At 37.6% G+C, this 25,448-nt stretch overlaps 1 protein-coding gene across 5 annotated transcripts in view; it reads right to left on the bottom strand.

The window, feature by feature from the left end:
* The window catches only part of GRIA3 (glutamate ionotropic receptor AMPA type subunit 3), a 482,288-nt gene that overhangs the window by 224,966 nt on the left and 231,874 nt on the right, over positions 1-25,448 (bottom strand). For all 5 annotated transcript variants that reach the window (XM_037154138.2, XM_037154136.2, XM_053662342.1 and 2 more), the window contains exon 4: positions 17,951-18,138. In XM_037154138.2, the coding sequence (XP_037010033.1) occupies positions 17,951-18,138 (188 nt within the window). The remainder of the gene's footprint in view (positions 1-17,950; positions 18,139-25,448) is intronic.

Here is a 25,448-nt window from a genome sequence, read left to right as displayed (position 1 = left end):
TAAAATCCAAAATTTTAAGTAATTTATAAAGTGACAAAGAGATAGATAACCTATCAGATATAGTTCAAAACACTGGTAATCAGGATGCTCATAGAAATGATTGTGTATGGACTCAAAAATAGAGGAAGAATTGAAGGCTATGCAAAGTAAAATAAAGAAAAATATATAGGGAATTAATAGTGAAGGGAAGTAAACTGGGACTCATATCAGGTATTTACAACAAAAGGAAGAAAGAAACATTCCATTTGAACAGAATAAAGAAACAAGAATTTATATACAATGAGGAGAGGCTTAGGAACCTCTGGGACCACTTTAAATGTTCCAACATTCAATCATAGGGGTGCCAGATGGAGAAGAGGAAGAACAAGAAATTAAAAACTTATTAGAACAAATAATGAAGGAAAACTTCCCTAATCTGGCAAAGAAAGTAGACCTCCAGGAAGTCCAGAAAGTCCAGAAAGCCCAGAGAGTCCAAACAAAATTGGAACCAAGGAGGAACATACCAAGATACATCATAATTAAGTTACCTGAGATTAAAGATAAGAAGAGAATCTTAAAAGTAGCAAAGAAAAGAAGAAAGTTATCTACAAAGCAGTTCCCATGAAACTATCAACTGATTTCTCAAAAGAAACCTAATAGGCTAGAAGGGGCTAGAAAGAAGTATGCAAAGTCATGAAATGCGAGGACCTATATCCAAGATTATCCAGAAAAGCTATCATTTAGAATGGAAGGGCAGATAAAGTGCTTCCCAGATAAGGTAAAGTTAAAGCAGTACATCATTACCAAGACTTTATTGTATAAAATATTAAAGGGACTTATCTAAGAAAAAGAATGTTAAACTATTAACAATAAAATGATAACAAACTCATAACTATTAACAACTGAACCTAAAAAATAAAAACAAAAAACAAACTAAGCAAACAACTAGTATAGAGATGAAATCACAGAAATGGAGATCACATGAAGACTTATCAATGGGGATGGCGATAATAGGGGAAAAAGTACAGGAAATAGGAAGCATAAATGGTAGGTACAAAATAGACGGGGGAGAGTTAAGAATAATATAGGAAATGGAGAAGCCAAAGAATTTATATGTAGGACCCATGAACATGAACTAAGGGGGCAGGGGATTCTTGGTGGGAGGGAATGTGCAGGGTGAAGGGGAATAAAGGTGAGAAAAAGTGGGACAACTGTAATAGCAGAGTCAATAAAATATACTTTAAAAAGAAAAAAACCTCAACACCAATAACACAAACAATCCAATTAAAAAATGGGCAAGAGACCTAAATGAACACTTTTCCAAAGAGGACATACAGACATAAGATGGCCAACAGACATAAGTAAAGATGCTCAATGTCATTAATCATCAGAGAAATGTAAATTAAAACTACAATGAGTTATTATCTAACACCTGTCATCAATAAATCAACAAACAAGAGTTGGCAGGAATGTGGAGAAAAGGGAACCCTCATGCACTGTTGGTGGGAATGCAGACTGGTGCAGCCACTGTGGAAAGCAGTGTGCGGTTGTCTCAAAAAAGTAAAAGTGGAACTGTCTTATGATTCAGTGAATCTACTTTTAGGAATATATACAAAAAAAACTTGAAACACTATTTTGAACAAATATATGCACCTTCATGTTCATTACAGCATTATTTACAGCAGCCTAGATTTGGAAGTAGTCCAAATGCCCATTGGTAGATGAGTGGATAAAAAAAAAGCTGTGATACATTTACACAATGGAATACTACTTGTCTGTAAAAAGGAAGAAAATCTTACCCTTTGAAACAGCATGGATGGACCTGGAGAGTATTACGCTAAGTGAAAAAAAGCTAGTAACAGAACTACACATACCATATGATCTCACTTATATGTGGGATGTAATGAACAAAATAACCTAACAAAATAGAAACAGACTCAGAGAGAACAGACTGACAGCTGTCAGAGGGAAGGGGGGATTGTGGGGCTGGTGGAAGAGGGTGAAGGGATTAAGCAAAAAAAAAAAAAAGCTCACAGACACAATAATATGGTGATTACCAGAAGAAAAGACAGGTGGGGAAAGGTAGAAGAGGGTAAAGTGTGGATAAATGGTGATGGAGGGAGACTTGATTTGTGGTGGTGAATACACAATACAATATGCAGATAAGGTAATATAGAATTGTACACTTGAAACATATACAATTTTATTAACTAATGTCACCCCAATAAGTTCAATGAAATTAAAAAATTGTTAAAAAGTCAAAAAATGAGGTATGCCTTTGTCTGTCCTTTTTGTCCATTTGTGAACTAAATAAAACCCATGCCATAAAATTATTTGGGGAGGCCCATTTTAAACCAAATTTGCCGCCTTCTCATTTCCTATGGCATAAATTATCATTTTCTCCTTTAATGTCCCTTCCCTTGAGTTACCATACCTCACCCCTCACCCCCCTCCTCTGGCTTTGTGCTATAATCTGGGGAGCCCAGTTTAGCTTGTATATCCCTCTCTTTTTATCACCTGATGCTCAACCAGCTACTAACTTCTCAAAAAACTTTCAAGGCCCCCCCCCAAAAAATGACTTTGTGTTTCAATGTTTGTGGTATGAAAAGCCCTGTAAAGTATGGAGCTCAATACAGTAGCCCCTCTCACCTGGGTTTAAGGGTAATACTAGGTGTTAGGGAGGATCATGTCTTTTGGAGCACTGCTGCTCAAGTTTAGTGGTCTAGAAATGCTCCACCTCCACCCAAATCCTTATTTTATGGGCTTTCATACTTTCCCAGAACCAGTCCCATTTTATATTTGGTTTTCTGGGGATTAATGGAGAGAAGGGGAACTGTACCTTCTAGAGTTTACCAGTTACATATAGTGTATGCCTTAGCATGAGAAGAAAAAAATGGGCATTACTTAGGGAAGTTTTGGTAAAATAATGAAGACTGTGGTTTTTCACCTGAGACAAAATGCATGGAGATGGGAATGTTAGCTGTACTTACATATCACTTTGAGAAAGCACTCCTCATTATTTATTTCTACTCTGTGGGGCACATAGTTAAACTGTTTTGGCATCATGAGTAAATGAACCTGCTCATCATAAATGAACTTTTTATTAAAGGTTTAAGGGGCATATTTTCAATTTCTTGTGTTAGTGGAATATGGATGGTTCCTCATCAAGTGGAATGCCAACAATGCTTGTTGTAAACAAAGCTGTTCCAGGTCGCATCATGATGCTCTCTCTTAAAACCTCTGCTTTATACTACTCTGATTGAAAACGTCAGTCAGAAGTGGCTGAATTATGGTTTTAATTTGCATCTCTCTGATAGATACCACTTTACACCAGTCAGGATGGCTATAATAGACAAAGCAACAAACAACAAATGTTGGAGAGGGTGTGGGGAAAAGGGGACCTTAGTTCACTGTTGGTGGGATTGTAGACTGGTACAACCATTATGGAAAACAGTATGGAATTTTCTCAGAAAAATAAAAATCAACCTGCCTTTTGACCCAGCAATTCCACTGCTAGGATTATACCCCAAGAATCCTAAAACATCAATTTCAAAGAACCTATGCACCACAATGTTCATAGCAGCACAATTTACAATAGCCAAGAGTTGGAAGCAACCTAGGTGCCCATCAGTAAATGAATGGATCCAAAAATTGTGGTACATATACACCATGGAATTTTATGCAGCAGAGAGAAAGAAGGAGCTACTACCTTTTGCAACAACATGGATGGAACTGGAAAGCATTATGCTGAGTGAAATAGGCCAGGCATTGAAGGACAAATACCATATGATCTCACCTTTGACAGGAAGCTAAAGAATAAAACAAACAAGCAAACAGAATAAAAACAAAGACGCTGAAATAGAGAACAAGTGGGCAGCGACCAGAGGGGAGAGGGAAGGGAAGTTAAGGGGGGAAAAGGGGGGAGGGATTTTGAGGAACAAGTATGAAAGACACAGAGATGAGGACTGGGGGGGGAATGGGAGGGAGGGGGGAGACCGGGCGGGGGGGGGGAAGAGAAAAAAAAATGTACTTGAAAAGTAACTAAATAAAATTTAATATTAAAAAAAAAAAGAAGTGGCTGAATTAGTGCAGTGATTAACACATTTGAAGTCAGACTCCTTGGGTTCAAATTTTGGCTCCACCAATTACAGCTGTATGATCTCTAAGTCTCAATTTCCACATCTGTAAAATGGATATAATATTCCCATGTACCTTATAGGACTAATATGAGGATAAATTCATATGAGATATATGAAAAAATATACCCATGTATATTGATTAAAAAAATAACTGGGTGGAGAGATTTAGTAAAAAGGAGAAAGGACTCATAGACATGGACAACAGTGTGGTGATTGTTGGGGGTATAAAGGGGATAAATGATAATGGAGAAATATAATAAAAATAAAAATATTTTGAGCCTAAAAGACAATATCTGAATATTGTAAGCGCTTAATACATACTTGTTATTAAAAATCACCAGTTGTCAGGATGACTTGAGACCTTCTCCCTGGCATATGTTCTCAGTTTGGCTCAAGTAAACTTTTTTTAACAACAACAGCAACAAAAAGTACAGTTGTTACATGTAGTTCAAGGTTTTAGTGCCTTTAATTATTTTATTTTATTAAATTATATTTTATTAATTATGCTATTATAGTTGTCCTGAATTTTCCCCCTTTGCCCCCCCCCACCAGCACCCTGTAGTCCCTCACACAATTCCCCCACCATTGTTCATGTCCATGGGTCATGAGTATAAGTTCTTTTTTTTATGTTTACCTTTTGAATTTATTTATTTATTTTAATTAATCACTTTTTTATTTAGTTATTTTTCAAGTACAGTTTTCTGTTTATTTCTCCCATTCCAGCCCACCCCTCCCCCATGCACCCCACCTCCCTCCCATTTCCACCCCCCTTAGTTATTGTCCCTGTGTCCTTTATACTTGTTCCTCTAAATCCCTCCCATTTTTTCCCCTAAAATTCCCTCCCCTCTCCCCTCTGGTCGCCGTACTCCTGTTCTCCATTTAAGCATATTTGTTTTTATTTTGCTTGCTTGATTGTTTTGTTGTTTAGCTTCCTGTTAAAGGTGAGATTATATGGTATTTGTCTTTCAACCCCTGGCTTATTTCACTCAGCATAATGCTTTCCAGTTCCATCCATGTTGTTGCAAAGGATAGTAGTTCCTTCTTTCTCTCTGCTGCATAGAATTCCATTGTGTATAGTTACCACAATTTTTTGATCCATTCATTTGCTGATGGGCACCTAGGTTGCTTCCAGCTCTTGGCTATTGTAAATTGTGCTGCTATGAACATTGGGGTGCATAGGTTCTTTGAAATTGATGTTTGGGGTTATTAGGATATAATCCTAGCAGTGGAATTGCTGGATCAAAAGGCAGGTTGATTTTTATTTTTCTGAGAAAATTCCATACTGTTTTCCATAATGGCTGTACCAGTCTGCAATCCCACCAACAGTGAACTAAGGTCTCCTTTTCCCCACAACCTCTCCAACATTTGTTGTTTGTTGCTTTGTCTATTATAGCCATCCTGACTGGTGTAAAGTGGTATCTCATTGTGGTTTTAATTTCCATCTCTCTGATAGCTAATGATATTGAGCATTTCTTCATGTGTCTCTGGATCTTCTGTATCTCCTCCCTGAGGAAGTGTCGGTTCAAGTCCTTTTCCCATTTTTTAATTGGGTTGGGTGTCTTCTTAGAGTGGAGTCGTGTAAGTTCTTTGTATATTTTGGAGATTAAACCTTTGTCTGAGGTATCATTGGCAAATATATTTTCCCATACAGTTGGTTGTCTTTTTAATTTAATACTGTTTTCTTTAGCCATGCAGAAGCTTTTTATTTTGATGAGATCCCATTTGTTTATTCTTTCCTTTATATTCCTTGCTCTAGGGGACATATCAGTAAAAAAGTTGCTGCGTGAAATATCTGAGATTTTCTTGCCAATGTTCTCCTCTAGGACTTTAATGGTGTCATGGCTTATATTTAAGTCTTTTATCCATCTTGAATTTATTTTGGTATATGGTGTAAGTTGGTGCTCAAGTTTCATTGTTTTGCACGTAGCTGTCCAGTTCTCCCAGCACCATTTGTTGAAGAGGCTATCTTTACTCCATTTTATGTTACTGCCCCCTTTGTCAAATAGTAATTGACTGTACATACTTGGGTTGATTTCTGGGCTCTCTGTTCTGTTCCATTGGTCTATGTGCCTGTTTTTATGCCAGTACCAGGCTGTTTTGATTACAGTGGCCTTGTAATACAGTTTGATATCAGGTCTTGTGATCCCTCCTACTTTATTCTTCTTTCTCAAAAGTGCAGCTGCTATTCGGGGTCGTTTATGTTTCCATATAAATTTTTGAAGTGTTTGTTCTATGTCTGTGAAATATGCCATTGGTACTTTAATAGGTATTGCATTGAATCTGTATAGTGCTTTGGGTAGTATGGACATTTTGATGATGTTAATTCTTCCAATCCATGAACAAGGTATATGTTTCCATTTGTTTGTGTCTTCCTTGATTTCTTTCTTCAGGGCTGTGTAGTTTTCTGCATACAGGTCTTTTACCTCCTTAGTTAGGTGTATTCCCAGATATTTTATTTTTCTTTTTGCTATATTGAATGGGATTTTTCCCTTGATTTTTGCTTCTGCTGATTAATTGTTGGTATACAAAAATGCCTTTGATTTCTGGATATTGACCTTGTAACCAGCTGTTTTGCCAAATTCATTAATTAGTTTGAGGAGTTTTTTGGTAGAGTCTATAGTATTTTTCATGTACACTATAATGTCATCTGCAAACAGTGACAGTTTTGCTTCCTCCTTTCCTATTTGGATGCCTTTATTTCCTTTTCTTGCCTGATCGCTGTGGTCAAAACTTCCAAAACTATATTGAATAGAAGTGGTGAAAGTAGACATCCTTGTATTGTTCCTGATCTTATTGGAAAAGCTTTTATTTTTTTCCCATTGAGTATGATATTGGCTGTAGGTCTCTCATATATAGCCTTTATTATATTGAGGAATGCTCCCTCTATTCACACTTTCCTGAGTGTTTTTATCATAAATGGGTGTTGTACCTTATCAAAAGCTTTTGCCACGTCTATGGATATGATCATGTGGTTTTTGTCTTTGCTTTTGTTTATGTGATGTATTACATTTAGTGATTTGCAAATATTGAACCATCCTTGCATCCCTGGGATGAATCCCACTTGGTCATGGTGTATGATCTTTTGGATATATTGTTGGATGCAATTTGCCAATATTTTGTTGAGGATTTTAGCATCTATGTTCATCAGTGATATTGGCCTGAAGTTTTCTTTCTTTGTTGTGTCTCTTTCTGGTTTTGGAATTAGGATGATGCTGGCTTCATAAAAAGAATTTGGGAGTTTTCCATCCTTCTGGATATTTTGGAATAGTCTGTAGAGAATACGGGTTAGCGCTTCCTTAAATGCTTTGTAGAATTTTCCTGTGAAACCATCTGGTCCGGGGCTTTTGTGTGATGGGAGTTTTTTGATTACTGCTTCAATTTCTTTTGCTGTTATTGGTTTGTTCAGGTTTTCTGCCTCTTTTTCATTGAGTTTAAAAAAATTGTATTTTTCTAGAAATGTGTCCATTTCCCCTAGGTTTTCAAATTTCTTGGCATACAGTTCTTCATCATAATTTCTTACAATCCCTTCGATTTCTGTGGTATCAGTTGTAATCTCTCCTCTTTCATTTCTGATTGTGTTTATTTGTGTCCTCTCTCTTTCTTTTCTTGATGAGCCTACTTAAAGGCTTGTCCATTTGTTTATTTTTTCAAAGAACCAACTCCTGGATTCATTGATCCTTAAAATTGTGCTTTTAGTTTCTATGTCATTTAATTCTGCTCTAATCTTGGTTATTTCATTCCTTCTGCTTGCTCTGGGCTGTCTTTGTTGTTGTTCCTCGAGTTCTTGCAGGCATAGGGTTAGGTTAGGTTGTTTGTTAGAAATGTTTCTGTCTTCTTTAGGTAGGCATGTATTACAATAAACTTCCCTTTCAGGGCTGCATTTGCTGTGTACCATAACTTTTGGGTTGTTGTGAGATCGTTTTCATTTGTTTCCATAAATGTTTTGATTTCTTCCCTAATTTCATTCTTGACCTATTCGTTGTTTAATAGCATACCATCCATTCTCCATGATTTTGGGTGCTTTGGGTTTTTTCCTTTGGGGTTGGTTCCCAATTTCAGTCCCTTGTGGTCAGAGAAGATGCTTGGTATGATTAATATTTTCTTGAATTTGTTGAGGCTTGTTTTGTGTCCTATCATGTGGTCTATCTTTGAAAATGTTCCATGTGCATTTGAAAAGAATGTGTATTTAGCTTCTTTGCGATGAAGCGCTCTGTATATATCAGTTAAGTCCATTTCATCTAGGGTGTTGTTTAATGCCACAATATCTTGATATTTTGTTTGGAAGACCTGTCCATTTTTGATAGTGGGGTGTTAAAATCCCCTGCTATAATTGTGTTGCTGTCAATATCTTTCTTGAAGTCCTCTAAGATTTTCTTGATATATTTGGGTGCCCCTATGTTTGGTGCATATATGTTTACAATGTTAATGTCTTCTTGGTGGATTCTTCCCTTGAGTATAATGAAGTGCCCTTCTGGGTCTCTTTTTATGGCCCTTTTTTTGAAGTCTATTGTGTCCGATATGAGAATTGCTACCCCAGCTTCTTTTTCTTGTGTGTTTGCTTGCAAAACTTGTTTCCAGCCTTTCACTTTTAGTCTGTGATGGTCTTTGTCCTGAGGTGGGTCTCTTGTAGGCAGCATATGTGTGGGTCATGCTTTGTTATCCATTCAGCTATTCTGTGTCTTTTGATTGGAGCATTTAATTCATTTACGTTTAAGGTTATTATTGATAGGTATTTATTCATTGCCATTTTTGTACCTGTGTTCCTCTCTGTCTCCCTCTTTTCCTTCCTTTCCTTAAAGCAGCCCTTTTAGTATTTCTTGTAGAGCTGGTTTGGTGGAGGCGTATTCTTTTACACTTCTTTTGTCTTGGAAGCTCTTTATTTGGCCATCTATCTTGATTGAGAGCGTTGCTGGGTAAAGTAGCCTTGGTTGTAGGCCTCTGGTTCTCATTACTTGGAATATTTCTTGCCATTCTCTTCTTGCTTGGAGTGTTTCTATTGAGAAGTCAGTAGCTAACCTTATTGGGGCTCCCTTGTATGTTACTTCTTTTTTTTTCCCTTGCTGCCTTTAAGATTCTCTCTTTGTCTTGGAATTTTTGCCATTTTGATGATAATGTGTCTTGAAGTAGGCTTCTTTGGGTTCCTCTTGATTGGGACTCTCTGTGATTCCTGGATTTGTGTGACTTTTTCTTTCATCAAATTAATGAAATTTTCTCTCATTACTCTTTCAAATATGTTTTCTATCCCTTTTTCTTCTTCTTCTCCTCCTGGTATTCCTATTATTCTGATATTATTACGTTTCATATTGTCTTGCATTTCTCTTAATCCCTCTTCATTCTTTCTGAGCCTCTTTTCATTTTCTTGCTCTTTCTGTGAGATGCTTTCTACTTTGTCCTCCACCTCGCTAATCCGATCCACTGCCTCATCTATTCTACTTTTGAAACTTTCTAGTGTGTTCTTCAATTTGGAAATTATATTCTTCATTTCCTCTTGTCCGTTGCTGATAATTTCTATTTCATTTTTCATGTAGATGTAGTTTGCAGAGAGATCATTGTAGTTCCCCTGTAGTTTCTGGTAGCTAATTGTGAGCTCTTTGAACTTCCTGATAACCAGGGCTTTGAATTCACTATCTGATAGTTGATTAGCTTCTATTTCATCTAACATTCTTTCTGAAGTTTCTGCTTTTTCTTTCATTTGGGGATTGTTTCTTTGTCTTCCCATTGTTTGAGACTCTTGTTGTTAGTCTCAGCTTTTAAAATTGATCTGTTCTGACTCCCTGGGTTTATGGTGTGAACTTTTGTGGTATAATACCTGTGAATTTCAGTGGTGCAGACTCCTTGAGGTACCTTCATGTTCTCCATCTCCACCTACTCCCACGCTGGTCCTTGTGCTGGTCCCTGCCCTGGTTGCCTACCACTGCTGAGTGTCCCGGCTCCCGTAGCTAACTCCTCCAGCGTCAGGTCCCAGTTGCTATGGCAGAGGCACAGGGGCCGAGAGTGTCCCCGCTCCCATACCTGACTCCTCTGGTGCCCAGGCCCGTCACAGGGGCTGTGAGTGTCCACCTCCCGTAGCTGACTCCTCTGGCACCCAGGCCCATCGCTATGGCAGTGGCACAGGGGCTGCATGTGTCCCGGCCTAGTAGCTGACTCTGCTGCTGTCTGGGGTTTCAGTGTTGGTCACAATCTCTGGTCTTTTAATTTCATAAATGCTGGGTAACCGATGGTTTATTGTGCGGTTTCTCTATAGATCTGCCAGGATTTTCACCCACAAGTATGGGAGCTAGAGTCCGCTGCATCCTACTCTGTCGCCATCTTCCCAGCGTCCCCCTAATTATTTTAAGTGATGTTGAAAATCTAATTAATTCTCATATAGTCCTTGAGCTTATCAGTGTGTGTTATCCAATGTTACACTTGAGGAAAAGCAGGTTATCTAACATAAAATTCATACTGGTGTGACATGAGCATAGGTCAAGCCTTAGAATCTATTCTCATGATAAAAGGTTAGATTAATCTCATCTGTTGAAAAATCCATGAGGACACTGTTCATGAGCAATGAACTATGGTTACCAGTTATCGAGTGCCTACAGGGTGCTAAGCACCATGCCAAGTTCTGTTCACACATTATTTTGTTTGACCCTCATGACATATGAGCATCACATGAATGGAAGGTAGTAGAATATTATTTTAAGATGAGAAAATTGAGCCTTAAAGAAATTAAGTCATTTTTATCAATGTCATGCAACAGGGAAGTGATGAAGCTAAGATTCGAAGTCATGTCTATTTGATCCCCAAGTTTGCGTTTTTTCAACTATATCACAAACAGAATATTTCTACAGGTAGAGATGCTAACACAAACTTTCTTATGGATGCGTGAAGCAACTAAATATTCTACAACGAACATTGAGAATAAGGGATGGGACAAAATGGGAGCAAAAAGAAGAGAGGAACTGGACAGACCACTGTGTGCTAAGTGGAGCATGAGGCAAGGAACGGACATAAGTCTGTAACATCTTTTACTTCACTTGACCTAGGTCTTGCTTTTGACACCAGTGTGCTCTAGTGACCCCAGTTATTAGAGATACAGGATGGGGCAAAATTACATTTACAGTTTTTTTGTATAAAAATAATATAATAATTAATAAATAATAATACAAGATTAAGCTTTGTTTTATGTACTCACAGCTGTAAAGCTACTTTTGCCCTACTTTGTATTTTGGTGTGATAACTGTCTTCTTTGTATTACATCCTCCTACTTTAGAAGGGTCCCTTGTTTAAATTGGTATTTTTGCAATATGACTTACTCACTTGGGTGTTTTATTGCTTTGTTTTTTTATCCTTATCTGAAGACATCTCTTTTCATTGTTTGGAGGGGGGAGAGAGGGAGAAAGCAAGGAAGAGAGGCAAAGAGAGAGAGAGATCAATACATCTATTTGTTGCCTTCTTATACCCACCCTTATGAAGGACAGAACACACAACCTATAGAAAGAGCTTAATTCTAAAACTAAGAAGAAACAAGACAATTAAGTCAGTCCAAAAAGGCCTCCTCCAAAGAAGGTTTTATTAAAACTCTCAAAAATTAATGACAAAGAAAGAATTCTCAAGGCAGCCAGAGAAAATAAGAAAGTAACATACAAAGAAAATCTCATTGCAAAAAAAAAGGGAAAGAAAAAAGAACCCACAACCTGGGTATGTGCTCTGACCAGAGCACTTGACTTAACCTGACCATGGACTTTTCAGTCCATGGGACAACACTCTGACCAACTGAGCCACACTGGTCAGGGCCTGGTGCTTTATTTGTTAAAATTATTTTCTTTGAGGTGACAGAGTTCCTGATATTAATGGAACCATAGGGACTGAGCTGCTTCAGGATTCTATCCTTAAAAACTACTGTCACAACATCTGTGACAGATTATACCCAGGCATATTTCCAGGGAAATTACATATTCTATATTTTTCCTGTGTATCACATCGAAATGTATTGGTTTGGGCCCCACTCAGTTTGCATAATTTATAATTCAAGCAGGGGTTATGTTGACATTTACCCTTGAATTATCTATGGAAGAAATAAAAACATGGTAAGACAGAAGGAGGTTGTTTAAATCTCTTTAAGGAGTCAACTTTTAGATATCCAATGTATAGGCAAATCAGGAAATATATATTCATTGCAATAAATCTTTTATGAGTAGTTACTTTAAAACACGGAATTAAATAGGAATATTTGTATATCCTTGAAAACAATCTTAAAACTATTATCTGACTTTTCACTAATTCAGAATGGGCTCACCTTCATATAGCTTAAGCTGGTGAGATTTTATTTTCTTGTAGTTTCCTCTCCCCTTGTAATGAGTAGTTTCTAATGCTGACTCTCTAGTCAAGCTTATTCACTCTAGTACTGTCCTTAGGCAGGTACATCAGTTGGTCAGTGCCTTCTTTATGATGTCTTTACACTTGAGGATGGTGATCAAAGTGCCTTTTGGCTCTCTTTCACCAAGCTGAATAATACCATGTCATTTAGAGTATCCTTGTAGACCCTACTTTCCAGTGTTTTAATTCTCTCTCTCTCTCTCTCTCTCTCTCTCTCTTTTTTTTTGCTGCTGCTTTTCTCTGGATCTTCTCCAATTGCTTTGCGATTTTTTAAGAGGTAACCTGATGAATAGGCTTAAACTAAGGTTTGACATTAGCTAAATATTCAATAAATTACTTATAAATTAAGAAAGGTGGTTCACAGGATGGCTATCATAAACAAAGCAACAAAAAACAAATGTTGTAGAGGGTGTGGGGAAAAGGGGTCCTTAGTTCACTGTTGGTGGGATTGCAGACTGGTACAACCATTATGGAAAACAGTGTGGAATTTTCTCAGAAAAATAAAAATCGACCTGCCTTTTGACCCAGCAATTCCACTGCTAGGATTATATCCTAAGCATCCCAAAACATCAATTTCAAAGAACCTATGCACCCCATTGTTCATAGCAGCACAATTTACAATAGCCAAGAGTTGGAAGCAACCTAGGTGCCCATCAGTAAATGAATGGATCAAAAATTGTGGTACCTATACACAATGGAATTCTATGCAGCAGAGAGAAAGAAGGAGCTACTACCTTTTGCAACAACATGGATGGAACTGGAAAGCATTATGCTGAGTGAAATAGGCAAGGTGCTGAAAGCAAATACCATATGACCTCACCTTTAACAGGAAGCTAAACAACAAAACAAACAAGCAAGCAGAAAAAAAAACCAAAGACACTGAAATAGAGAACACGAGGACAGTGACCAGAGGGGAGAGGGAAGGGAATTTAAGGGGAAAAAGGGGGAGGGATCTGGAGGAACAAATAGGAAGGACACAGGGACGAGAACTAAGGGGGATGGAAATGGGAGGGAGGTGGGGAGCAAGGGGCAGGGGAGACTGGGATGGGAGAAATAGACAAAAAACTGTACTTGAAAAATAACTAAATAAAAAAAAACAATTACTATGAATCAACTTCAACTCCTTTATTTTAAATATTCTGCCCATACCATATTTTCTTTAATAAAATTTTGTCTAAAAAAAAAAAAGAAAGGTGGATCAGTATAGGGGTAATAGCACTGGACTAGGAGTCAGAAGATTTCAGTTCTGTTCTTGCTCTGTCAGTTATGAGGATTGAGCAGAGAGCCACATTTGGACAAATCAACTAAATGTCTCTAAGCATCGATTTATTTTCTGTAAATCTGTGATAAGCACATCTGCCTTGCCTACCTCCCATACTGAGGCTTAGATGAGATAAATCTATTCAAAAACACTGTTTAACATGAAAGCACTATACAAACACTATGTGTCAGGAACCTTTCTAAATTCTTTGCATGTATCAACTCATTAAAGTAAAGATATCATTCCCATTTTATAACCAGGAAATGGAGTCACATAGAGTTAAGTAACTTGCCCCAGGTCACACAGCTAGAAAGTGACAGAATCCATGCAGCCTGGTTCCAGAATCCATGTTCTGTAACTGTCCAACAAAGCCATTCATTTTATGAAGTCTGATCTTCAAAAGCAGTCCACAGATATATGCTACCGGAATGAAGGATCTTTTTCAAAAGTTAATGTTTAGACTAATCATTGAATTAAGGCAGCTGTCCACCAATGAGGATAACCTCATGAACACAATACAGTAATAGGAATACTCTATCAGGTCAGGTCAGTGGTTCTTTTATTATGGTACACATACATCGTCCAGTAGAAGGCATTCTATTTCTTAGCTTCAGGATCTACAGTTTCTCAATAATCTTTGTGAGCCCTGACAACCCTTCAATCTTTCATTTGTTTCTAGCTCTGTCCTTTTGCATGTTAACTCTTGTAGTTATAAATTTGTAATACTTTGTTTATAGATTAACTGCTGAGAAATATTAAAGACAAATTAGTACCTAATGGAGTCTTTTCTTTTGTGCTGTAGTGTTAAGAGTCAAAAGAGATTGAAAACAGCTTTCAAAAGAAATTTGGAAGAGTTTTGACTTACCCTATAAATGTTTGAACATTCACAAGGAGAATTAGAATCTATACCATGAAATTGTTAGGTTATGTTTTATAAAACTATGTTGAAGACCTGCTTACATTTGAGAAAATGTCCCTGGCTGGTGTGGATCAGTGGATTGAGTGCTGGCCTGCCAACCAGAGGGTATTGGGCTCGATTCCCGGTTAGGACACCTGTTTGGGTTGCAGGCCAGGTCCCTGGTATGGGGCCTATGAAAGGCAGCCACATATTGATGTTTCTCTCTCTCTTTCTCCCTCCCTTCCCCTCTCTCTAAAAATAAATAAATAAAATCTTTTAAAAAAGAAAGAAAATTGTATCATACAAGGTCTTTTCTTTTTTAATATATAGTTGTTATTATATTTTTGAGTTCTGTTTATTATCACCCATTGACTATAGTGTACAATATGAACTTTATGCAAAAATGTGATCTATAGGGAATAGGGTCATAGTGGTGTAACAGGCTCTTCTACCTCAAATAGTGGCATTAAGCATCATTTTGTGGGAGGATATAGAAATTTTCTTCTGAGAAAATAACCATCCCCCAAAGCTGAAAAAACCTTTGGAGAATGGGAGCATCTTTTGGGAGGACTGGATACTGATTGAGTTATAAATGTTACCATTCCAACCCATGAACTGTATAGTGAATTATGATAAGCTTGCCAAAATGGTTAGGAACAAATGAGAAAAGTGCTATCTCTATATCTTAGTAAAAAGTTATTAAAAATGTTTTATCTAAAGAAATATGTTGAATTTGTCAAGGAACATGTATAAAGGACCCATGAACAAGGCTAAAGTGGGGAAGGATTGAGGGTGGAAGGTGGGGGTGGCCTAGGGGAAAGTGATGGTGGGAAAATGGAGACAATTGTACTCAAACAACAATAAAAAATGCAAAAAAGATAATTTGTTCAATGGGAAATCTATTTTTATACACAAAATTAAACTTTGGTAAATTCATGATATCATTAGAATAGGTTTGAACAGAGAACCCCCATCTTAAATCTTAGAAAAAAGTGTGTTTTAATAATCATATCATGTGGCTGCAGGTACTATTTTACCCCTTGATGGAAGCACAGCAAAATCACAATGACACTTATTGAAATGAATTTATTCAATACTCATCCAACTATCCATTCATCCACTCACCCCTCTATCCAATACAATGGGCCTAGTACTCTGCTGGACACTGGTGATACAAAGAGAACAAGACAAATATGGCCCTCTCCTCAAAGTAATTATGACCTAGCAGAAATTCTTTAAATGGTAGAGAAAACAATCATAACATGATAGTTTTATGACAATTTATTGAAAGAGGTAAAAAATAAGTAAAATTAACTCTCTAGTTTTACCTGGATGTTGGTAAAACTTTTTTTGAACAATTGCTCCCTGAACATTCTGTAGACAGTATGTGGAGGGATATTGTGAATATGCATATAGAAGAAAGGAAGATAGAAAGTGAGACATGAAAGAAAGAACAGGGTTTTTGGAAAATGTTGCTTTAGTTTTCCTGAAAATCATAATAATGATTATGTTTTCCATACCATTTTATGCCTTTTGAAACAATTATACCAACCATGTGGGGTACAGAAAATTTTATTTCCCCAATTATGTAGATGAGACAGCTGAGATATAGATATTTAAGTGCCCAAGATCCCATAGCTATATAGAATTTATAGATCTGCTCACTGTTTTTTCTATTACATCATGCTGAAAAATCTCAGACTCCAATATAAGGTCCCATAAAACCCAAAAGATTTGACAAAATGTAAGATATTCAGGAAGCCAAAGTCACTAGACAAAAGAAGGAAAACAAAGTGTGGCAACAAGAATGTTCCTCTGCTTTAGGCTATTAAGTAGGTCACCCACTAAAAGGCTATTTTCGTATAAAATTTAGAGGGCATGTCGTACATACACCAATATCACTGACCTGATTCTTCACTTTCAAGATCTAAGAAAATCAAAGGCAGTTTTTGGAAAGGAGGGGTGGGTCATTTTGATAGCTCAAGAGAATGTTAGTTGGGAAATTTGATTTAGTCAGGCTAGTGCTCTAGATTTCCTGTGAGGTGTGATTCACTAGAGGTGATGCTGTTTTTAAGAAGGGGGAAGCTTTGTTATCTCTACAGTGCAGAGTCAGCAGTTTTTTAAATTTTCTCTCTTGCTCTTCATCTCTCTCTACTCTTCTCTCCTCTCCTTTCCTCCCCTCCCTACCCTTCCTTTTCCTTACCTATTTTTGGCATTCTCTTTTTATGGACACATATCTGACAAATTGTTAATATTTAATTTGCTATCAAACAGCTCTCTCAGGCAATGGCTGCTTACTATAATTTCAGTCTGAAGCTGTTTTGCCTCCCAGGTACATGGGGATCAAATTAGAGTGGAAATGTTTCCCTTATAGTTTTGTTTATGGCAGCATAGGCATTTGTTATTAATGGCAATAAAACTGCTAAGGAAAATAATAGACTTTCACCATATTTCAATTTGACTCTTTTCTCCAGAGTATCCAAAGAGTGTCCATGTGGCCTAGGGTTCTGAAACATTTCTCCTAATATTTTTTCATCTTAAATTTAAATATCCAAACTTAATAATGAATATATTTTGCCTATTGAATAATATTTCCCCTTAGTCTAAATCTTCTAAATCTATTTCACCTTCTTCAGATTTTAAAAACCATACTTATTTCATATGTCATCTTTAAAAAAATGGTCAATCACACTCTCTCTCTCCCATCCCAGAAGAATATTCTGCAAAAATATCCACAAATTTTGAAACTTGGTGAACATTGCCCTGACTCTCTGCAATAAGGCCCCTGAGATAAAAACCCTACTTTTCTGCCCTGCCTGATTCCTTGTCTGTTCCTTGCTGGAATGATGGTATTATGGGAAAGAAAGGGGACTACTTTAAAGTGTCAGCTATCTATGAAACAGATGCAGGAGAGCATGCTTATCTGACATGTAGCATTAAATTGTGGAGACTTTCAGATTAATTATGGTAATGCAATTTTCAACAGCTTAGATTGTCTTTCCTCCCTCCCTCCCTCCCTCCCTCCCTCCCTCCCTCCCTCCCTCCCTCCCTCCCTCCCTCCCTTCCTTCCTTCCTTCCTTCCTTCCTTCCTTCCTTCCTTCCTTCCTTCCTTCCTTCCTTCCTTCCTTCCTTCCTTCCTTCATTCCTTCCTTCCCTGAAGCCTCTGGGGAGGAAAAAAGGATTAGAGAGACTATCAAAAACTGTTGGCATGTTTAGTCTGATTGACTACTGAATTTATTAGTAGAAATGTGAGCTGTCTCAGGCTGATTATTTAACGTGTTGGCTGGGGAGTGGAATAAATCTCTAACATACCTGTTCCAAAATTGTGTTAATCCTTTCAACTTCACAGTCAATCAAGTACCGCTTTTCCTGCCTCCTGTCCATTTCTTCAATGATGCGCCTGAATTCTTGGATGTCCTTTATGTTTCCCACAGACCTTGCTGTCACTTGCCAGTTGTTTTGCACTGCTGCTTCCATAATTGCTTGTAGAATGGAAAATCCTGAAAGAATGAAAGACAGCTACAATGATGTTTTTTCTCTTTTAAAAATCTTTCTGTAGGTATTAAAAGTCCCACTGAGTTTTTATTCAGTCTACTGGATCTCTGTGGACCTTATCTCTTGTGGACAGTAGGCTTACTCATAAGCTCAGCCTTAACCTTCCAGACAGTCAGCACCTCCATTTTGTGTTCAATGAAATAAGATCCTACACCTTGTGGGCACGAGGCTAGGTATTTATCAAGCCTGTATTTAACCAACCACAGCTGAATTATAGTACCTAACTGTTTTTACTGACATGCATTATCAAAATATCTATGGGATAAGTGACAAGAGCTTCTTCCTTATTTGTGGCCAAAATATTTCCTATTGTAGTTGAAAGTCTTTAATCTTCCATATAAACATTCTTCAGAATTAGAGATAGCTTTAGTACAGATAGGATCTTATAATATGGCTGACCCTTATATAGACATGATTATCCAACAAGGTAAATTATATTTTTCAAGTAAAATAACTTTAAAAACCTGATAAAAAGTCTGTAACAAAAATATACTAATTCTTTGATCACAACATTATGAAAAAGATCAATTATGTTAAATCTTTCTGAGTTTGTTCATCCTATTTCTTGTTAAAATTTTCCAAGGATTCTTGGTTTATTTTTGGTTAATTTATATCAGTTAACTATTAATCACTAACACTTTGGATCTATGGTGAATGGGAAAGAGAAAAAATTATGCTTGAGTTCTGGGTAACCTTTTTGGAATCAGGGTTTGAGAAGTTGGGAAGAACAGTGTATCTTAAAGTATGAGCCACAGAATAATACAGGGGTTTCTATGTACTGGTCTTTTAGAGTATTTGTGTCTCTATATTATATGATGCATCTATTTTCTTGCTTCTGGTATTAATCCAAAATATGAGCATAATTTCATCAGGTGTTTCATCATTTTATTGGGATCTGGTCAAAAGCAGCTACCTTTTTCTAATAAATTTAAGTGGTTTCCCTTTTATATTTAGGTAATGACTAATGGGAGTAGGTGGTGGGGATGAATTGTAAAGTCAAAATAACCTGTGGCATGACAATTTGGCCATGGGAGGAATAGAGATGGAGGAAGGTTGTGTTGCCCTTTCCAGGGCACATTCCAGGTTTGGTGCCATCTTGGGCTCACCCTGTAGCATAAGCAGGCTATGGTTGGGAATCTTCTTCACTGCACCATAGAAAATGGTATTGACATTTGGAGAGCACGCTTCAGGGAGATGGCAGTGGTGACTCAGTCAGTCATTATAACTCCTTTGTGAGCTGGGCGTATGCAGGAAAATCAGAAATAAGACCCAAGCTCTTGGTAATTTCCAAATGAACAATTTCAGCACAGGAGCTCAAAATTACAGATCAGAGTAAATTACCATTGCTTTAAATGTTAATTCTTCTCTTTTTAAACCAACTACGCACATTTATTTCTGAGATTTACATATTTGTGTGGGTTTTTGACGTGCTCCCTGCTTCAGTAGGAGTTGAGGGCACATAATGGGCCAAGGCATGGGATTAAGAAATAAGCATAGGAAAAAAGAGATTAAAGTATTTGAAAATCTTTCTGAGCAGTGTACAATAAAGCCTTATTATTTTGAATCCCACTAATTAACAACTTATGAAAACTCAGCAAGATCTAGGTTGAATTCTACTTCTGTATTATTTATGTAGAAAGTATTGGCTGAACAATAATGGAAATGAAATTACATGGGATATCTTTGAAATATTTATATTGAATTTTTAAAAGGACTAAAAAATGCAAGATTTTTTGTCTGTTGATTCAAGACCTATATTCTTGTGATTTGTACCCATTTGTCCTGTTTCATCATTTTGGGGCCAAAGGGATAAGTTTAATCCCATTTCCATGTGACAGTCCTTCACATTAAAAAAAAAAACAACTGTTAGTAGCCCTGGCTGGTGTGGCTCAGTGGATTGAGCACTGGACTGTGAAGCAGAGGGTCACTGGTTTGATTCCCAGTCAGGGCACATGCCTGGGATGCAGGCCAGGTCCCTGGTGTGGAGAGTGCAGGAGGCAACCACGCGTTGATGTTTCTGTCCCTCTCTTCCCCTCTGTCTAAAAATAAACAAAATCTTTTAAAAACTGTCAGCATATTCTTCCTTTTCTTCAGGATAAAAATGTCCCAATTCTTCAACAATTACTTTTATTACATGACATTAGTTTCTCTCACTGTTCTTTCTTTTGCCTATGGATATTTGTCAAAATGTTATTGATCCTAATAATTCAGATGTGATCTAACCAGTGTGGCTGACAATGAGATACTGCTTGTTTTGATATGGGCTGTTATTTTAGCACCCTAGGGTTGCTAATATTTTTCAATAGCCATGTTATATTGTTAATTAATATCAAACTTGGATGCAATTAAAGCATGTCAGTTCTCACTGTAAAACCTTTGCTTTGTAACAATTCACCATTCATGTATCAAGATTCTTTCATTTGACCCTACTTTTATCTCCTTCTCTTTAATCAGTTACTACATTCCAATCCCCAGTTCTTCCCTGCCTGCACATTTGCTCAAAATCTGGAAGATGGTCTTTCCCATTTATTCAGGTCTCTTCTTGTTACCTATTCAAGGCAATTGCACCTGTATATTCCTTTTTCTGGCACCTCCTGCTATTCACAGACCTTTGTAGATGATTCTCTTCCCACACAAATCTTCCCATACTGACTTCTCATTTATTTCTCCAGAAATGAGATTTAAATTTGAGATAAAAATATGAGCAATGTAGAAACTGAATTAAAGAATTGTATGACAAAAATTTAAAAATTCAGAATAAAACTGGATAAATTATACTACATACATAAAATAAAGTACTATGCTGCTGTTAAAAAGATAGCTCAATCTCTATATAACAAAAATAAAAATTTCTGGACTTCCGCCAAGATGGAGGCATAGGTGGAAGCATTGCATCTTCTCACACAACCAAGTTTAAAAACAACAAAGTTTTAGCAACAAAAACATAGCCAAACCACAGAAAACTGAACTACACGGAAGTCTGACAACAACAAACCCTTCAGCCAAACCGGTAAGAGGGGCAGAGCCAGCAGCAGAGTGGGGTCGGGCAGGAAAGATCCACTGGACCAACCCAGGGCGCGACACAGGTGCGCCAGTAGCCATGGGCAGATCCCAGGTGTGGAGAAGCAGGCAGACCCACTGAGGGCACAAGGCGTTGGACCCACTGAAGGCAGACTGTGGTCGCACATTCGAGCACAGATAAACCGGTGAACCAGCTAGCGGTGATGAGACCAACTGTGCGGGCCCCAGCAGCGGGAAGCGGCAGAGGGAACCGCTATTGTCCCTTTCTGACCCCGCCCCCAAATACAGCGTCACAAACCAGCAACCTGGGTAGCCCCACCCTGGTGAACAAGGCTCTGCTCCTCATACGTAACAGGCATGAACAGATCAAAACATGACTCAAGAACAACTCAGAGCCCCAGAGACAATAAATCTAAGTGATGAAGAAATAGCTAAACTTTAAGATGCACAGTTCAAAACACTGGTGATCAGGATGCTCACAGAACTGGTTGAATTTAGTCACAAATTAGAGGAACATATGGAAGCTAAACTAATTGAAATGAAGAGAAATACACAGGAAACCAATAGTAATGGAAAGGAAACTGGGACTCGAATCAAAGGAGTGGACCAGAAAGAGGAAAAAAATGACCAAACAGAAAAGGATGAAGACAGAAGAATTCACAAAAATGAGGAGAGGCTTAGGAACCTTCAGGACATCTTTAAACGTTCCAACACCTGAATTATGGGGGTACCAGATGGGGAAGAGGAACAGCAACAAGTGGAAAACTTAGTTGAACAAATAATAAAGGAGAATTTCCCCAATGTGGCAAAGGAAATAGACTTCCAGGAAATCCAGGAAGCTCAGAGAGTCCCAAAGAAGTTGGACCGAAGAAGGAACACACCAAGGTACATCATCATTACATTAGACAGGATTAAAATGAAGGAGAGAATCCTAGAAGCAGCGAAAGATAAGGGGACAGTCACCTACAAAGGAGTTCCCATCAGACTGTCAGTGGATTTCTCAAAAGAGACCTTACAGGCAAGAAGGGGCTGGAAAGAGGTATTCCAAGTCATGATATCCAAAGACCTACATCCAAGACTGATCTACCCACAAAGCTTTCATTTAGAATGGAAAGACAGATAAAATGCTTCTCAGATAAGATCAAATTCAAGGAGTTCATCATCACCAAGCCCTTATTATATGAAATGTTAAAGGGACTTATCTAAGAAAAAGAAGATAAAAAGATGAACAGTGAAAGGACAGCAAACTCAGTTATTAACAACCACACCTAAAACAAAAGCAATCTAATAGGACAGCTAGATCAGGAGCAGAACCATAGAAATGAAGATCACATGGAGGGTTAGCAACAGGGGAGTGGGAGGAGGAGAAGGGGGGAGAAGGTACAGAAAAAAAGTAGCATAGATGGCAGGTAGAAAATAGATAGGGGAGGGCAAGAATAGTATGGGAAATATAGAATCTAAAGAACTTGAGACATGTGGTCATAAACTAAAGGGGGGAGAATGGTGGGGGAGGGGTGTGCAGGGTGGAGGGGAATGAAGGGGGTAAATAGAACAACTGTAATGGCATAATTAATAAAATATACTTTAAAAAATTTCTGCAATATATTATTACATAGAAAAAAGTCCCAAAATAACATTTATAGTATACTTGCATTTTATTAAAAATTACATGTTTGTGTAGGTATAGAAAAATTAGAAGGCATTGGCTAGGTTTAAGGTGTAGGATTACCAAGAACTTCTATTTGCACTTTTTTATGACAAACTTCTATTTGTCATTTTTTAATATGATGTTTGGCCAATGTATAAGAACTGGGGATTATTTTCTGTAAGTACAAAAACAATAAAGGTTAAAAATACAACTAATACTATTTTCTCAAAGTGTAAGCTTCTAGAAGACATGGGTGGCAGATAAGTGCAGCTGTATGTGTTTTCTGCGATTTTATAGATCTTTTTATGCTTGTTCCTTATAACATCTGAATGTATTACCTATTCAAAATCATATTGCTTTCTTAATGATCTTGGGTCTGGGGCCTCCTGGGCCATGAGAGTTGCTCAAGTTTCTGAACAAGCCACAACTGTGGCCAAACACTGCAATACCTTCTACTGTGCAGGGTTTCTTTGTGTCTGCTTGAGCATGTGGCTGTGTACCTGAGAGCCCTGAGGGAAGTGGTCACCTCAATTTAGTATATGTCAGTGAGAAAATTTAAAAAAACCTTTTATTTGTTTTTGTACCCAATTTATTATACTTTGTTCCCTGTTGAAGCTGACCAAAGAGAGTAAATAAGAGTTTGAGGGAGAAAAAAGGAAAGAAAAGTTGATCTTTGGAGGCAGAAGAAAGCAGGCATTGGTGCTTATAGGAGGTGCAGTGCGTAACACCTATATTTTTGGCTTTGGAAAAATAAGCTTGTTGTTTTAGCAGCTTCAGAATTTTCCTCTACTCTGAGTGAACTTTAACAAGCTCATCTTTGTAGTACTGAAAGTTACTTTTATTTGCCCAACAAATTTTCTCATCCTGATTCCAGACCACTGTTGCTGTCCACCTTTTACTTCTTTGTTTTAAAGAATGGGAGTTACTACATAGGTAACTGAGTGAATACTAGATTGTCATCTGCATTCAACAAAGATAACATAAGAGCATGACAATAGAAAAGTGGCAAGGTGAATATGGATGAAGAACTGGGCTGCAGCTATGACAAATTCAATTCTACTGGACTAGTTGTTAGGCTACTCTTGTTAAATAAGCAGGCCATCTGGGTAAAGGCTAGTGTAAGGATTCTATGCTGTACAACCCAAGTCCCCCTTCAGCACCAAAAGACATTCCTCCAGCTTCTGGGAAAGTTGTTAGCTGAAGAGAGCTGCCTAGCTTAAGGTTATACTCCCTTCTGAGGGAAGCCTGTATCCAATGACTGGTTATATGGAGAGTAAAGGCACAACCCCTTGACTCCAAATGGGGTAACTCTAATCCAGCTTCAGAGCCCCCTGAAGGGTAGGTTGAAGTCTTGTTATAACTGCATCACAGCCCATCTTCTCTTTCTGCCTAAACCTGCTTTCTTCTTTTTCTCCAACAAATATCAATAATGAGAATACTACCCCCCAATAAAGTTTGCATGCAAATCTCCATCTCAGAATCTTCTCCCAGGGGATTCAATCTGTGACTATTAGGTTGACATCATGACAGGTATGGCAACAGATACAAAAAGATCTTACATCTACAAATCTCAAAACCAGTTTCACAGGGAAAAAGAAGGCCAGGATTTTGTTCAATGTACAAACAAAATAAAAACTGCTTCATATTGAGAAAATTTAGTATTTGATCTAAAAACACAGAACAGTAAGAAACGGGTTATTGACACATAGAAGTTAGTAATGAAGACACCCTAGGAAATACAGTTGAGGATAATTTTCTTCTTTCTGCTTTGTATCTTCCATCAGGCCAATACTGAATTACCACCTGGGAAAGACAAACTTCCCTCTCGAACATTTCCAGAGGGTCAGCAGTCCCATTTGAGGCTTTATGGAAAATCCTCGAGAATCTCAGGTGGGCACAGAATTCTATAAATTATGTCAACACTCACAAGCAGCCTGTTTGTCAATATGAGAGATCTCCATCTTTTAGGGAACTTCTAGAACCCAAGTGGCAGTACAGATGGTGTGGCTCTAAGAGATCTGATATAGGATCATGAGTAACAATAGATGGTGCTAACCCTGCTGGAAGTTGCAGTTTGAAAAAGAGAGGCTCAAATTGGCCCATGAAAATTCTTGTGGTCTATACTTTTCAGTCATAGAATCACACAGCATTACAGGCTAGAAGGACTCTTAACAAATGACTCAGAGTAATAGGATACAATTTTTAAAGCCCTGGAACTGTTTTTTCAATTGAAATTTTTATGGAAGTTTGATCTATGAGATAGATAAAAGTGCAACTTGCTATAGTTTAAAGGGTAGGTGGGAAGTGACTTGCCTAAGGTCACACAGCTAGTTTAGAGTAGATGCAACACTAAGGAAGCAGGGCTGGGACTAGGGTGAGGCAAGAGAAACACTAGGGTACAAATTTTTTTTTGTTTATCTTTTTTCCAACTGTATTGAGATATAATTGACACAAAGGAATTGAATATATTTAAAGTGTACACCTTGATGTTTTGATATATGGATACATTGTGAAATGATCAACAAAATGAAGTTAATAAACATATCCATCACCTCACATACTCATCATTTTATTTGTTTTTGCGGT

This window comes from Artibeus jamaicensis, unplaced genomic scaffold (assembly GCF_021234435.1).
Source record: "Artibeus jamaicensis isolate MK-2021 breed Jamaican fruit bat unplaced genomic scaffold, CSHL_Jam_final contig_240, whole genome shotgun sequence".
Classification (NCBI taxonomy): Eukaryota; Metazoa; Chordata; class Mammalia; order Chiroptera; family Phyllostomidae; genus Artibeus; species Artibeus jamaicensis.
Note: the sequence above shows the minus strand (reverse complement) of the source record. Positions and strands in the feature narration are given on the sequence as shown.